At 32.4% G+C, this 17,610-nt stretch overlaps 1 protein-coding gene across 3 annotated transcripts; it reads left to right on the top strand.

The window, feature by feature from the left end:
* Window positions 1-5,111: 5,111 nt before the first annotated feature.
* On the top strand, window positions 5,112-7,760 carry LOC115978007 (WAT1-related protein At1g43650). 3 transcript variants are annotated; one of them, XM_031100041.1, is made up of 7 exons: window positions 5,112-5,320; window positions 5,492-5,515; window positions 5,595-5,711; window positions 5,810-6,059; window positions 6,151-6,309; window positions 7,030-7,181; window positions 7,378-7,760. In XM_031100041.1, exons 1-7 carry the CDS (start codon window positions 5,148-5,150, stop codon window positions 7,517-7,519), a joined length of 1,017 nt encoding a protein of 338 aa, XP_030955901.1. In that variant the 5' UTR covers window positions 5,112-5,147; the 3' UTR covers window positions 7,520-7,760. The 3 variants fall into 3 exon arrangements, with proteins under 3 accessions (XP_030955901.1, XP_030955900.1, XP_030955899.1); XM_031100040.1 differs by having other exon boundaries at window positions 5,453-5,515; window positions 7,417-7,760; XM_031100039.1 differs by having other exon boundaries at window positions 5,453-5,515.
* Window positions 7,761-17,610: the final 9,850 nt, after the last annotated feature.

Below are 17,610 nucleotides of genomic sequence, written 5' to 3'. Positions count from 1 at the left end.
TGCCACCTCCAGATTCACTGCATCTCGCTTAGGGCAAGTATTAGATCGATGTCCTGATTCTCCACACCTGTAGCACTTATTCCCAGTTGGCCTAGCATAAGGGTTGGCATTCGCTATCGGTTGGGCTGCAAAACATACTACCACCATTGTGGACTAGTTGACACCACTATTCTCCCTAACCACGGGTTGTGATTGTGGTGTAAACATGGGTTGTTTACCTTTGTTGGCAGTGGAACTGGATGACTCCGAATTGCGGTTGGAAAACTTCGAACTTGCCCTAAGATGTTGATATTTTATTTTCTTGGATAGAGTTAAAGCCTCATTTAAAGTATATAGGTTTTGTAAGGATACTTGATCTCGGATGGAAACTCACAATCCGTGTACATATCTGTTTATCCGTTGATCTTCAGTTTCCTCCAAATCATTGGGATTAGCCAACTTGTCAAACTCCTTCGTGTACTCATTAACCGTCCGAGTACTTTGCCTACAATCCTGGTACTGTCTGAACAACTCCTGCTAGTAATCTGGTGGTAAGAACCGATCTGCCATTATTCTCTTCATCCTCCTCGATGATCATATCAGAAGCTTTCATTCACGGGTACAATTTAATTAAACACAACCCCATTAGGCAGATGCTCCTTCCTTCAACTTGTAAGCCACCAAACACACCTATTTATCATCTACAGTACCCATATAATCGAAAAACTTCCCCACCTCACTGACCTAGTCCAGATACTCTTCAGTGAAGACATTACCATTAAAGGATGGTAACTCTACTTTCATCCAATAGTCCTTCTGCTCCTGATAATCTCGGCCATTATCCCTCACAGTACCACGATTATTCCCAAGAACTCTCTTTGTGTACTCCTTGTCCTCACTATTCTCTTTGTTGTAGTCTTGCTACCTATTCCGATTTGGACCGTGATAAGGAGGGTCACGCGCTCGGTTATCATGTCGCTCTTCATCATCACGATCAGGGTTTTAGTTAAGTAGGGTGGCAAGTGCTTCTTGAATCTGGTCTAGAGTCTGTTGGGTTGAATCATGAAACTGTTGATTTTCATCACGAAAATCAAGGAACTCAACCCTAGTGAGGAATGGGTTGTTGATGTCATCACCGCTATCATTGTTGTGGTGGTCAGTGTCTCACCGGTTAGCCATCAGACCAGGGTAAGTCTAAGCTCTGATACCAACTTATGTCGTGGAAGCCTAAAGAAAGCACAGACAATGCTCTCTTGATAGAACAAAAACTAAACTGTTAGTTTCTGGTAGTAAATCTCGAATTCATAAGGAATTTTCCTGAATCCACAAGGAGAAGAAAACTGGAATCCATCAAATAAATAATTTGACAAAAGTCTGTGTTTATTAATAATAGTCTATTTGCCTCTAACGGCTACAAAACATATAGAAAAACATCTAAAACCCTAATTCGCACTAATTACGCGATTAGGTGACAAAATACTGAAATTTACCAAAAATGGCAAAATTGAATTAAATACAGAATCATAAACTACTGACCTTAAAGGTTGTCCCAAAACAGACAGTACCTTATTCTGACTTTTAAACTAGAAGTTATTAAGGAAAAACAAATATTACTATAAATAGCAAAAACACTGTTTTCGGGGCCTTAATAAAGGAATTCGCCTAAAATTAGGCGACGTTCCTGGCATTTGAGTCTGGATCAGAATGCCATTTCTCTTCAAACTGCCAAATTTCATGCAATTTCGACACTATTGCCCTGATGCCTTCTACTAACACCTCCCCTTTGATCTTGCGTTGTGACTTTTGGCACCCCTGCTACTCCAAGAAGGCATATGCTATCTGTTCTACATCAATTCATTGATATAATTTCTTGAGAATGAACCCTTTGACCAATTATCTTGCTTTGTATATGAAAATAGTACATCATAATTCATGGGAAAGAATTCAATTGCAAGATTTTTTTTTCATCCTTAGCCATGAACAAAATTTTTCTTTACCTCATTAGATTTTACATATTTATGTATATACACACAACCCTAGAGATGGAGTTTTGGTGAGGTTGGGAGGGCAATTCCCCCCATCACATGGCTCCGCCATAACTTGCCACTATATATATGAGAACTACAATATGAGTACGTATAAGTGCTAAAAAAAAAAAAAAAAATCCAAGTGTTTTCTTTTAATGAGAGAGAACTTAGCTTCACTAATGATCAAAGGCTAAATGCTAAAATATCAGACACAATCAGAGGTCATATATGTTACAAAGAAAATGTAATCGGACTGACACGTGGAATAAACATGGATCAATCAATATCTTTTCTTCTTCTTCTTTTTTGCTCTCACACAATGTATCCTCAAGGCTTTCAACTAAAGACTAATCACTGTTCACGCCAGGTGAGCCCACGAAGGGGTAAAGCACTGGCCCAGGAAATTCTTTTCAAAGTGTAGGTAGCAGGATTCAAACTGGGGAGCACACCCAATCGAGCCCAGTACAAGCACCCTGAGACCAAGAACCCAACCAACTCGGCTAACCCCCTGAGTTGGATCAATCAATATCTGATGATTGCAATAAGCACATGTAGTATGGTTACATGCTACAATGGAATTATCTTTATCTCAAAAGTGTATGTCTTAATGTGTATATGGATATTCTCTTTGTACAAATATCAATCTTGCCGCTCCTAAATACGATAGAAATTTCTTTAAGAGAAATTACCAAGATTTTTTTTATTTTTTGTGGCAAATTATACTAACCTCTCTTGAGATTTTAGGATATGTATGAAAATCCCTTCCATTTTTAAAATCAATACTTAATTCCCTAATTTTTTAGTCATTTGTTTGCTTCTGGTCAGTAAACATTATTTGGAAGTTATTTTAGATGAAAATTTAATTTGAAAAGAATGTATTTTGACTCAGTTTGTAATGAACACAAATGTTTATTGGGAATATTTGTTTATATAAATAAAAATCTAAAGGGTTGTAGTGTAATATATAAAAATATGAGAGGGTTTGTAACATTTCTCCAAACCACGAGGAAAGTTGTTGTAATTTAACTCCTTTTTTTCCTTACAGCAAGTGGTAGATGGGTATTCAAATCAAAGTTCACCATTGCAAGAATTAGGTAATATCATTGAATCATCATAAGGCTACTAGTCAACTACCTAAACCTTATCTGAGAAATAAAAATCTTCTATTCTACTTTTAATTTTTATTTTATATTTCACCAACTGCAATATGCTTTTTTTTTTTTTTTTTACTTTGATAACTTTATAAGGGAGAAAAATAGCAGTTTAGCAGAAAATAAAGTAAAACATTCAAAGTATGAGAGGATTTTATTCTTATCATGAGATATTTTGGGTTTCATTTAAATATCTAAATACAATCGGTAATTCTGCTCCTCTTAATTCTAACTTCAATTGATGGTGCTCCTAATAATGTCGCTCTTGTTAGTGCTTGTAACACATAGACCCATGCCTATTGGATCTTATTTTGAAAAGCTGAGCAGATTTTAATAACTACAGATTGATAAGAAAAAGAAAATGCCATTTATTAGTTGGCAAACTTGAGTGCGTGGGAGGATTCCTATTTGCCCTTTTTTATAATGAAAATGATAGAATTTGAATGTATTGTTATATTAAGTGATAATTGTTCTTTATCATCAAATTAAAATATGAATTAATATTTTTTTAATATATGAAATAAAAATAAAATCTTAAACTTGCTGACGCCATGGTGATAAATTTTTACCACACACCAAGCTTGCTTCCTTAATGATTGTTGGATTCGCAATTGTTGGGTGAAGTTGCTTGACACCACACTCATTTAGCCAAATGAAAAGAGAGAGAAAGAAATAAAAGAAAGACACTCTATTTTAATACTGATAAATACTCTTACACACACTCTATTACAAACGAACTTGTGTGTAATTTTTTTTAAAATTAAAATCGTAACTTCAAGTCATAATTTTAATTTTAAAAAATTGTATACAGAAGTTTGTGTATAACAAAATAAGTGTAATAAATACTACCCTCTTAATATCTTAGTCATAGTTAAAAAATATAAATATATATATATATATATATATATATGTGGGCTAGAAATAGGAGTGGAGCTAGGACTTTGAGTTAGGAAGGGCGACTCTGACCTCTAGTTCGGCAACTTCTTAGCCGTAGAAGGTTTTTTTTTTTTTTTTTGATGTGTGCGTTTGTTGGGCAAAGACAAAATTATTCTGTTTAAAACTTTTTAAAATGCTAGTTGTTTCTTTGAGTAAAATTGGTTAATTAGACTTAATTTTTTTTAGCTTTGCTATTAGTGATTTCTGTTGTTGCACAAATGTTTTTGGGCTAGTATACGTTGTTTTAGATTTTAGATCTATAAATTTTTTTAATGGCCTTTAAAATGAGGAAAGTGCTAGAGGTATATTGCTGATATAGGATCTGTTTGGATAGAACTTATTTTCCTGAAACTGAAAATTGAAAACACTGTAACAAAATAATTTTTAAATGTGTAAATAATACCGTGGGACCCATTTTTAATGAAAAAGTTGCTGGTGAAATTTGTGAGTCCCATGAACAGTGCATGGGTGCACTGTTCATGGGAGAATTGGTCAACAATTGTGGCTAAAAAAAAAAAAAAAAAAAAAAAAAAAAAAAAAAAAGAAGAAGAAGAAGAAGAAGCTGAAAACGTGGACGTGGACGTGTATCCAAACGGATACGTAATGAGTGAAGTGATTATTGGTAAGTAAAAAAGTGATGTAAGTGATAGGGCCAAATACGAATCAATAAGAATTTGTACCTCAACAGTTTATAAAAATGTTGTAGATAAGTTTGTAACGTTACTCTAAAAAGAATCAATGATATTATTAAAGGGGCAAAATATAATTTTATAGAACAAAATTACTAAAACTAATGCATATATATATATATACACACTAATATTATTATTTTTTATTTTTTAATTTAGGGGGGCCATTGCCCCCCCCCCCCCCCCCCCCCCCCCCCCCCCCCCCCCCCCGGTCAATTAATGCCTCTGTCCCTGGCTGGAAAGTGATCATGGAAGGGCATTGTGATGCTTCTCTATATAAATAGAGTTTCCCAATTGAGAGATAACAGCACAAGTGTGACTAACCCTAAAGAAAGCCTATCATATAGTCTCAAGATAAAAGAGTTATGGAAAGCCATAAGCCTTATATTGCAATGCTTTTCACTCAGTCAGTGTATGCAGGCATGGCCTTGTTCTCTAAGGCAGCAATTGCTAAAGGGATGAACCCTTATGTGTTTGTTGTTTATAGGCAAGCTTTTGCCTCACTTGCCTTGGCTCCATTCGCATTCTTCCTTGAAAGGTTATTTAAAAACAGTAGCTACTTTCATATCTCAGTCTCTCCACTCTTTTACCTGCCTATATATAAATCTTACTGATTTTTTTTTTTTTTTTTTTCACTTTTGATGAATATATGTCCTCCAATATTATACAGAAACAAGGCTGCTCCCTTATCATATTACTTACTTTGCAGAATCTTCTTGGTTTCACTTTGTGGGTATGTAACATTTCTAATTTCTATTTTCAAACCATAAAAAATATATTTGTAACACGCCTTTGTATGTACAAATTTTTAGGATCACACTCAGTTTAAACCTCTACTACGTCGCTATCAACTACACATCTGCAACATTTGCGGCGGCCACGACTAATACAATTCCTGCCATTACTTTCATAATGGCCGCTTTCTTGAGGCAACTAATTAACTAGGAATCTTCAATAATTATTGATTAATAATTAGATTGATTCAGTTTCAATTTATTAATAAAATAAATTGGTTTTGTTTATCTAGAATGGAAAGCATTAACATAAAACAGTTGCACGGATTGGCCAAAGTGTTGGGTTCTGTAGTCGGTGTTTCTGGTGCACTAGTGTTTGCTTTTGTGAAGGGACCTCCTATAAATTTTATGCACTGGCATACAACAACTGAAAAGCCAAATACAGACTCATCAATACATAGCTGCTCCACAAGGGAATGGATAAAAGGCTCTCTTATTATGCTCTCAGCCAACACTTTTTGGTCTTTATGGCTTATTCTGCAGGTTTTTCCTTGAGCACAAATGATGGTTTTATTGTTATCCTTTTATGTTGCTTTGTTAATTTTTTGTTTTGCTCTGCATTTTTCTTTCTTAGGGTCCAATTATTAAGCAATATCAGGCAAAACTAAGGCTTACTACTCTACAATGCTTCTTTAGCTGCATTCAATCATGCTTTGTGGCCATTGCAGTGGAAAGGCAACCATCAGCATGGAAACTTGGATGGGATGTCCATCTTGTTTCAGTGGCATATTGTGTAAGTTACTTTAATCTCCATCCACAAACTCATTCTTAACCTATGCGCAAAGCTAATCAACAATTCAACATGCTAATATATACAAACAATGATTAGGTAAAGCAATTAAAAAAAAAAAAAAGAAAAAGAAACATCACTGCTTTCCCAACCAGCATCAGCATGTTTTGTCTAGATTTTGTTTTGTTTTGTCTTTTCTGTTTCCTTTTCACCTTTATTTGAATGTCCAAGAAGATAACATCCTTATCGAATTGTGAAGATCTTGTCCCATATGACAATCTAAAACCATGATTTATCTGTTCATCAAAACAATTTTGTGGATCAATAGTGATCATGAGTTGCATTTCTTACCAAGCGATAAAACAATGCATTAATTCCCAACTCTTTGGTAGGAAAAAAAGATATTCTCTATTTGAAATGGATCCATTTAATAATTCGTATTATTAAATATTAAAAATATAAACGTATTCCAACAGGAGTGGATCTTGTTCCCCGTTGGTTTGGTCACATGACTCACATCATCTAGTGATTATTAGTTGAACAAATTCCTCCCTTTCACATCATAATTGACAGCAGTTCATTGCTACTCAGGCATATTCCTTTGTAAGTGCATATATATATATATACACATACACAAGTGAAGAGACAGCAGGTACATCAGCTCAGGCACTCACAAAGAAATTTCATCCTCTTAATCCCTAACAGTTTCTTTGAACATGGTAGGGTGTAATTGTAACTGGAATTACCTATTGGCTACAAGTATGGGTGATAGAAAAGAGAGGCCCAGTTTTCACGGCAATGTTCACTCCACTGGCGCTTATTATTACAGCCATCATGTCAGCATTCTTGTGGAAAGAGAACTTTTATTGGGGAAGGTCCATACTTCATACTCCATATTCCATTTCCATAAAGCTTAATAGTTATTTGTCACTGAATATTTCTTTCCAAAAAAATTAGGTATAATGATTCATATATGATCAAGTTATCATAGGCCTCTCTTTTGTTTAGTATCAACTAATTATTATTACCATATGGAAAAATTAAAAGATTAATCTTTAATCTTTGTGGCAGTATTGGTGGGGCTATTTTGCTGGTGGGGGGGCTCTACAGTGTCTTGTGGGGGAAGAACAAAGAGGATAGGAAAAGTGAAACAGACAAACAAAGACAAGAAACCAAAGAAGAACTCGTACTGGAGTGCATTACACATCACTGAGCAGTGATGGAAAGAAGTCACTACCTTTGGGAGTGTCCTTGTATTTTTTCAAGCTTTGAATTTTTTTTTTCTTTCTTTATGCTTTTCCATTTTGTTTCTTCTGAGTTTGTACTACTTCTCTCCCCTTGTCCTTTTTGTTTCTTTTAAGTTTGTATTATATTGTGGGTTACAGTTAGCTCAACTAGTAAAATCTGATGATTGAATAAGATATTTAGAGTTCAATCTCCACCTACACCGAAAAACCGATTGATTTTTTGTTCGATAATAAAGAATTATTATTAAGAGCAAATACTATAGATTGAAACTCTAAAAAAAAAAAAAAAGTTTGTACTATAAAAGTCATCAGCATGCAAACATTGTAATTATGACAATACACCCATAACGAAAATCTCAACATGTACAAATCCTTAATAAGCCTTTCATGTATCAAAAGTTTACCCTCTTCAAAAAAAAAAAAAAAATGTTTCAAAAGTTTACCATGCTGTAACCTTGGTTCCTAATCTCTAATATAATTAGATATGTCTTTGCTTTGCCCATTTCTATTTGGATACAAATTGCAATATTTTTAACTGGGAACGAAGTAAGATATATATATATATATATCTTACCTATTCTTCTAAGTTATGAATTAATGTCGTATTTTGCCCGGTAGCAATCAACAACAAGGACATTTTTATGTAAGATCGAGTTATGTCTGGATTAAAAAGGAAAGAAATAAAAAGAAGAGCATAAAACTCAATGACTGACATTCCTAAGGAAGTGGCCAGCGGTAGCCAATCCGTTTAAACTTGAAAGCCAATAATTCCGCTAAATTGTTTCTTTCAAACTTTGATCGATTTTTGCAAATTTATACATTAGTTAAAAGCTAAAACATAGAATTGATCTTGTAGGACATTTTTGAATCATAATTCATAATTGCCATCCCTTGGTACTATTTTTAATAGGTCGTATTAGTTAAGAATATTTTTTTTTTTTTATAAATTTTATTTTATGAACAAAAAAAAGGATCTCATGTGTGTGATCATTGACCTAGCCCACTTGATTCTGGAAAACTCATTGTGTGGAGTATCCCTATCATGGCATAGCATTTTTACGAAACGCACGACTTGAACCAGGCAACTCCTGAACTCGCAGGTGTGACTCAGTCCGGAAATCCTACCAATGCATCATGCCCCCAATAGGCTTTTCTTTTTTCATTTAAGAATCTATTGATGGTATGATTTACATAGACAAGGTACACCTCCAAAAAAGTAATAGAAAGATATTAGCGTTGTGTCGGCCACAAGATCTTTGATGCTAAAATTTGTCACAATTCTCTCATTTGCTTGAAAAGAAAAAGGTAATCCATCATTTGACTTTTATTTTATAATGACATGAAACTTCGTTTATAACCTATCATTAAGAAGTCTCCACTTTCATAATGAAGATAAATCATTCTCATTGATATGTTATAATTTTCGCATATAAAACACTAATTTTATTCATTGATTATAAACTAGAGTTTATGAGTTTATAAGAAACTTGTGATTTAGATCTTTCATATGTGAATGATATTCACATACTTCAATCACATATAATGCATCTCATGAACGGTCTAAAGAGTTCATGCACAAATAGTCTCAAAAAAAAATTATTAATCAAAGAATGTCATACAAATTGAATTTTAGCGCACTACTCCTAAACCAATGCCAAGGGAGGTCCGCTTGCAAGAGTAGAGGAAAATAGAAGGAATTTAGAGGAGTTGGATCAGGTTAACTTTGGGCCTAAGCAAAATGGGTTAAATCGTGTAGACCCTCATGCAAGGAGAGCCTTGAGCTGGGTGGACAGTCCACAAATGTCCATATATAGACCTTCTCTTACATTGGACTTTATTCAAAACTTAGCCCAATTCCTAGTTAAGTCTCTCGGCCCATTCATGAACCAAAACCCATAAGAATCAAATAAGAATTTAATTATTATATTACCCATAGATTGCTTCACGGTGGCTTTGTCGGGCTTCTGTAGTCCGTAGATCATGGAAATGGAATCAAATGGATAATGTTAGACAAAGTCAACGGAGGGCTAAAGGATCTTACCCTCCATATTTTATCCAAATATGCTTAACATTTAATTAAGATCATGTAGATATATAAGCCCTTCTGATTATCAATTACGTTAAGCTTTCTTTGAATCTACTGGTAATTGATGAGGAGGTCAACAAATTAAAGGAGCTATTGAACCACATAGTAATTACTAACAAATTCAGATGCATGTTACTTAAGATAGAGGTAAAGTGGGTACACTTCGTAACAAAGTTTCGAACAACTTGCATGTTTGATATTGTAAGACAGAAAATATAAAAATAAAACATAGTTTGAAGAGACAATTTCATATTTATATAAGCACAATTAATTTCACAATAAGATCTAAAAGAGAAATCACAATATTTAGACTAATAATTGAAGTAAATTGTCAATTTTTTTTTTTTTTTTTGAATCCTTTGTCAATTATATTTGAAGTCAATCTGATTGATAATGAGACTGTTGCAACCAAAAATATGCGCGGAATAAACATTGGTAATTGATGTTTGAAAGAAAAAATAGAATTTTTAATAACAGGTTAAAATTGAATATTGTATTAAACGAGCTTGATTAAGAAATTTGAAAAGTTTTAGGACCACAAATTATTTCACAATTTTTTTGTTAAAACTTTGTCATGGTAGACTGTAAGTGGTTAACCATCAACGTTCTATTTTTTCTTCACTAATCAAACTCTATTGACAATTGTGACAAAAAATTGTGAAAATTTTGATCATCCTAAACTTTTTCAAAAAATTTACTCAAAGGACCGTCTTTCTGTTGGCATGCATTATTGCCCTGCTATATGTAACTTATAAGAGACTCAAAAAAGTTGAAACAGTACTGCTTAATTAATTGCACACAAATTCCTGATATATTGAAATGCACTTTTAGCTGAAGTATCTTATTCTTGACTTAAAAAGAGATGTGTTCACTTCGTGGCCTTTAAAATTGATGGTAGATGGGAGTAGTTGTTGATGATGATTATGATTACAACAACGTTAGGTAGAAATCAAGATTTTCATATATCACTTTTTTAATATTAATTCACTAATTAAAACAAAAGTTAAGGGAAGAACATATATACATACAATGACCCACTTGATAAAACCATGTTGCATGTGGATGTCATGGCTAAGCAAAGCTGTGTTGAAAGAAAAATAAAAAATAAACCCACTTCTTATAATAATAGCATACGTTTACTTGTATATTTACACGTGCATATCTTGACAAATAATATGAACTCATTTAATCAAATTATAAAAAAGAAGTAGAAGAAGAAGCATGAACTCGATCAGTGTGTAAACACAAAGTACATATCTTTGACAATTGGCAATGAACTCACTGTGTAACCACCATGCGCCAGTAATGACTTCCACGTGCTTTGGTTGAGGTCTACATCTGATCAATTTGACTCCTTAGGAATGTGACGTTGGTTTACTCAAAAATACCCATCAGTTTGGTGCCATGATTTTGTAAAAAATACATCAGACTTGGCTAAATTATCATTTTTTTTTTTTTTTATAATTCGATACTTACAAATAGATAGAGAAAATTTGAATTTTAGATGTTAGAAATATTAAAATGTGTCAACAAGTTGATCTATAAGAGCATTTACATCTGAAAATGAAAAAAAAGACATTTAACATTATTAAATACTAATTTATCTATTTTACCAACTCATTTAACAATACACCTAACATCTCAATTCTTATTTTTACATATAACTCAATCAAATAATATAAACTACACAATCAAATAATATAAAAATATATGTTTCTTTCTTTTCTCTTCCATCTCTCTTTCCTCTCTTCCTTTTTGTCTCTCTTTTATGTTTACAACCTATGAACAGTAGGTTCTATATATGCAAACACACTATTCATTGGAGCTAAAAAAAAAATATAGCATTACATACCCGGATAAACTTGATTTTAGGCTTGTTAGTTGGTAAAATAGCAATTAGAGGATTTTCACACTCTCCAATACTAATGCTTTAGTATTAGTATTACATTGAAAGGTAAAATGAAGTGTATAAAATTGTGTGGTAGTTCCAAAAATGACATAATTGATTTTTTTTTCTTTTTATTATTTTTTTAGAAATATTTATCTGTTCTTTTAAATGCATCTTAAATTTTCATGTTCATGAACACTTTTTCAAATGATCTTCAAGATCTCAATTTTTTTGATGAATAATACTACTTCGTAATTTAACATTAATTCTGCTAAACCAAAAGATCTTCAAGCTTTGTTTTCATGAATTCTTCTACTTCACTCATCACAGGCCATAAAAATTATTTAGGTTTCTTAATAAATTAGGTACAATACTGTCATTTCAAGTGCCCTGTGTAGCTTCTATCATGATAGCGTGCCCCATGTCATCATTTTTTTTCTCACATGAATCCGCCGCACGTTCCACATTAAAGAAATAAATCATAGTTCTTCTCAAAAAAAAGAAACAAATCATAGCCCTTCACGTTCCCTCCCTCATCCCCACATAAAACAATATACACGCCTCCATAACATAATATTATACACCATCACGCATCTGAATCAACCCCCTAGGCTGAGAAAGGCCATGATGCCTATCATTTTTTTTTTTTTTTTTTTTTATGGAAAAGAAAGATTTTATTGAACAGAGAAACCAAAAAAAAAACAAACAAAGGCTAGCCTATCATATTCTCTCTTTTTCTTTTTTCTTGAATAAATTATGAAAGGGTATGTTTAGCATATCGTAATTGTAATTGCTTGGTAATAAGAATGAAATGATCTAGAGATACCTTTTAAAATAAAAATAATATATATTAAAACTTTTCATGTACCCCATCAAAAAAAAACTATTCATGTACATTTATTTGGTGATAACATTAACATGATTAATAATAGAGCCCTTAATTTATTTTTCTTATTTGGTACACTATGATATGACAAAACAATGAGATCATATTAATCAAGCTTTCTAATAAATAGATTCTCAAAAAAAAAAAAAAAAAAAAGCTTTCTAATAAATACTTATAAAATTATATTTTTACTTTTTGTGGATTTCAATTAACATTCAATTATATATGTATAAATTAAATAATTGTATAATTGATAAGTTAATATTCTTGACATTTGTTCAAAAGTAATATCTGCATAAATATTAAAAAGGCAAAAAATAAAAAGAAAAAAATCATCCTTCTTAAAAATGAAATTCTAATAACTAACAAATTAACATGCTTAAATAGAGTGATGATATATAAAACAAGCTTGATTTTTTTTTTAATAAAAAAATTAATACATGTTTCAAAATAAGTTAATACGTATTTCAAATTTGACTACTGATGGGAATCTACACAAGTATTACTCCTCCTTGTGTTGTCGTCCAAAGTTCAACCATGTCTGTTCCAAGTCATTTGAGAACGAGAACATACACATACGTTGATAATCAAGTGATATGATGAAAGAAGTTTTTCGTAGACGAGTTTATTCAGACGGACATATGCATGGACGATAAAATTGTACTTGATAATTCTACAAGAAATTCTCCAAAGGTTCTACATATGTAAGACACGACACGTTGCTTAACACATGGAAGAAATTCCATACACTCTGTTCCACATATCCCATTTTCTTCACTAACCACCAACATCACCCATGATGGTGATAGGTCCCAAACAAGTAGACCCACGTAAAAATCTTTATAAAAGCGAATAGGCCCCATCTACCAAAGGTAAGTTCTGACCATTTACTATTTTCCATCCTTGTGTTCTAGAGAGAAAACTGACTTAACCATCGGAGGGTCCTTGGTCGGGTCACGCTAGGTCATACCGGTCACCTTTGATAGTTCTTTCTTTCTTTTCAGGATTTATAGCCATCATCATAGTTCGAAGCATTCCAGTCTACTGATTTTCATGCATCATCAACAACTATAATATTATTTTTGTCCCTAAAACTTGCATGAAGTTTGATTTTTACACCTAAACTTAAAAAAAAAAAAAAAAAAAAAAAAAAAAAAATCCGATCCCTAAACTATTGAAAACATTACATCTCTATCCTTAAACTTTAAAATTTTATTTTTCATCCTTAAAATATTAAAAACAAATTTTCATTTTTTGCTCCTGAATTAGTGAACAAACTCTTTAAAAGATCGAAAGTGTAACTTTTTAATAGTTTAGAATAAAAAAAGAATTTTCTAAAGTTTAAGGATGAGCTTTTTTCAAAATTTAAGAATTTGATTGTTACCGTTTATTTTTTTCAACTCTTTTTTTTTTTTTTTTAATAGAGTATTTGACAAAAATGTTCCTAAACAATAGCGTCTTTTTTATTTAATGTACTTTAGAAAAGTATGATTTTTAATAGCCCTCCAAAACCTCCCTCTAGTAATGATTAATTTTATTATCTATTTTGTTTGGCTGTATATCAATATATGTAATGCTAAGTTTTGTTAAAAAATATATATATGCTAGGAGAGGATAGGGGAAAAGAAAAGGAAAGAACATCTTAATAGTTTTTTGTTATAAGTGTTCGGTTGGAATAATAGAAAAGATGATCAAGAAATAATATATATATATATATATATTTAAAAAAAAAAAAAAAAACTTGGGAAGGACATTGAACCTAAGTTATCCTCCATGTGAAAATTGAGAAATGTTATTGAATTACAAAAGTCTTGGCATTAAATTGAATTAATTTTAACAGATTAATTTGATAAGATATTCAAATTACCTATGTGGCGGGCAAAAAGTATAACTAACGGATTAAACGGATTTTTAGCGTGCTACTTTCTGCTTACACAATTAATTTTTAGAGGTGGGATGCAAGGTCAACCTTTAAATACCCGTTATAAGATAAATAACAATAGTTAGATCAGTCTCTGGTGTGATATGAATGTATTCAATTAGAAAAAGCCTTGAAGTGACTAAGTGTTCGTCCTCGGGTTCAGTCCAAGGAAGTGGTTACAAGTGGATAATCTCTCTTTTTTCTAAAAAAAACTCCCTCCTTGGTTGGGAAGGTGTGAATCGACCCGACAAGCTATCCCTTCGGGTAGGGGTGAAAACCTTGGTTTTTCCCTTGCTAGAGTTCTGGTTGTCCTCGACCCTTTTATGCTCCTCAATCCGATCCATCAATTGATGCATACTCTAAGGCGGTTTCATAGTAAGCGATTTCCACAGGTCGAAGTGTGTAGGAAGGCCTACCTTGAAGGTTCGTATAGCAACATCTTCAAAGTCTCCATCAATCTCATTATAAATTTCCCAATTTCTATCAAAATAATTCTTCAAGGTCTCTCCCTCTTTCACGAATATCGAAAGTAAAGAGTCTAGGGGTCTAAGGACCCGGCTACATGTCACAAATCTTGCCCTAAAGCCTTCGTTAGCTCCTCAAAATAATGTATAGATCCTTCCTCAAGACTATCAAACCACCTCATGGCCACCGGACCAAGGCTTGAGGGAAAGACTTTACACATAAGGGCTTTATTCTTGGAATGGATGACCATTTTTTGATTAAAGTGGCTCACATGTTCAACAAAATCGGTTTTTCTACTATAAATGGTAAAAGTGGGCTGGTTGAAGTGCCTTTCCTATGGCATCATGCCCTTGGCCTCTCCTTGGTGGAGTTTTAGACTTTCTATGATAGTGTATTCATCCAGAAGTACGATGAGATGACGATGTGAACGATTCACTAGGCGAAGTTCTACTTTGAGGTCGGTAACTTCTATCACTTCCAGTACTTAAATCTTGATCTGGGGAAGGAGTCCTATCCTCCCTTATTTGAGTTCTACGACGTAACCGTTCCACCTTCTTCTGCAGGTTGTACACTTCCTCGTCGCGCGAATTATGATTGGCTTCATGCTAACCAGTTCGCTCAAAGTGAACGAAGCGATAAATCCTTTTTTGTATTTATTTTAATAGAAAAAAAAAACATAAAGATTTATGTTGAATGATACATAAATCCTTAAGTTTATAGTTCGATAATTAATTTGTATAGCCTAGTATTGCAATAATTCCATAAAATAAAAGAAATGGTGTATACATGTTATACAAGAGACATGAAATAAAGTTAAATCACCTATAAAAATAACAAGTGTACATTTGGATTTTTTTCTTTTTTTATTTTGCTGAAAGTTTATCTATTTTGTTGAAAGTGGGTAAAAGTACATTTTGTTAAATTACCGATCATCCCAAAAGCTTAAGTTATTATAAAATAATAAATTTAATTACATACTTCTAATACTCCTCCCTTCATGTGTGAGCTCAAACTCCTTTTTAATAGGTGATGTTCAACATGTGAGATTTTTAAATGGGAAGTAAAGTGGAGGAGACAGAGATCGAACCTAAGATCTCTTACTCTAATACTATGTTAAATTACCAATTCTCTCGACAACTTAAATTTTTGGGAGAATTGGTAGTTTAATAACTTTTGAAGCAATCGGTAGTTTAACATGATATCAAAGCAGAATGTTCTGATTTTGATCCTTATCTCCAATCAACATCCCATTTTAATTGTTAAAAATTTCACTTGTTAGGCCGCACTTATTATGGAGAAGTTTAGGTCCACATGTGAGAGAAGGTGTTAGAATTATGATTAATTAATTAAATTCACAATTTCCAAACAATTTAAACTTTGGGAGAATTAGTAGTTTTATTTTTAAAATTTGAGTTTAAAAAAAATTGTATAGTAATAAATAATTAGTTAAAATAAAAAAGTAATCCAAACTCACATTATATAGAGATTTAAGAATAAAAATGAGAAAAATTACATTTTAACCCTTATAATTTATGTGGCATAACAAATTTAACTTGTAATTTATAAAGTAACAAATTAATTTTTATAGCTTCAAAAATAACAAATTAAACCTTGAGGTTTCAAAAAATAAAAATGTCAGGGACATATTTTATGTAATTGGCTAATCTTTTGACAAAATACACTTTACTTGTAATTAGGTAGATCTATGATGGGTTTAAGACTTCAAGAAACATGTTGTTCAAGTTAAGTGTTAAAACCATGAAGATCTGACCAAGAAATAAGTGAAGAAGAGTTATTCATTAAAACTCAACAGCAATCTCAACAGAAAGGCTTCTAACGAGATTTAATGTTGAAGCTCAACACAAGCTATATCTGTCAAGAATTACGAAATTAGACTTTTCAGATTTGATTACACGCGTATGCTTATGTATTTTTGTAGGGTTTCTTTTCTCACAACCCTAGATATATATAAGGATTATTTTAAAGGCCATCGTGCATGCATTGTGTGACTAGAGGTAGAAATTGCTCTAGTTCATCATTCTTTCTGAAGAAGCTACTGTGTCTTTATGCAAAGGTTTTGTGACTAGGGAGTTTCCTGATTTTCATTGTTGATGAATTAAAGAACTTTGCAGCCAACAATCTTCTTCAAGTTGATGAGTTAGTTACGTACTAGGATCCGTGCATCATTGGTTAGTCACGTATTGGGATTCGTGCATTGAACGGAGAGATTGCTACTACAATACAAGTCCAATTGAATATTAGGGTAAATGTTTAATTGTAGGTTGGTGTTTCAGGGATAGGCCAAAGAGTTTGGTAAGATTCATTATACTTGTAACCGTTTGTGATTGATAATAGTGGATTTTCGAGAGTGGTGATCTTAAATTCACTCGATAGGGTTTTGTCTCAGTGATTTTCCCCATTTGTAAACAAATCACCTGTGTCAAAATTTATTTTCCGCTGCATTTAGTTTAGTTGGTGATTTGTTTGTGCTACCACGCCATTGCATATAATTGAATCTAATTAATTAACTTTGGTAATTAATTAATTTGCAAGGGGTCAATTCTTTTTAACCCAACAAAAAATGTATATGCTTACTGTACATTAAACTTCAAAGTTCAAACACAATTTTGTTCCACTTAAATGGACTAAGGTTTATTTTGTTACTTTTAAAAGTTTAGGTTTTAAGTTGGTACTTTCGATCTTATAAGATTTGATTAGAGCATTAGCATTGGAAAATGCTAATTCTATTCTATTTTACCATTCTAAAAACTCACTTTATCATTATACCATCTTTTTTTACAATACCTCCAC

This window comes from Quercus lobata, chromosome 2 (assembly GCF_001633185.2).
Source record: "Quercus lobata isolate SW786 chromosome 2, ValleyOak3.0 Primary Assembly, whole genome shotgun sequence".
Classification (NCBI taxonomy): domain Eukaryota; kingdom Viridiplantae; phylum Streptophyta; class Magnoliopsida; order Fagales; family Fagaceae; genus Quercus; species Quercus lobata.
The sequence above is the reverse complement of the archived record's forward strand: the minus strand, read 5'-3'. Positions and strand labels throughout refer to the sequence as shown.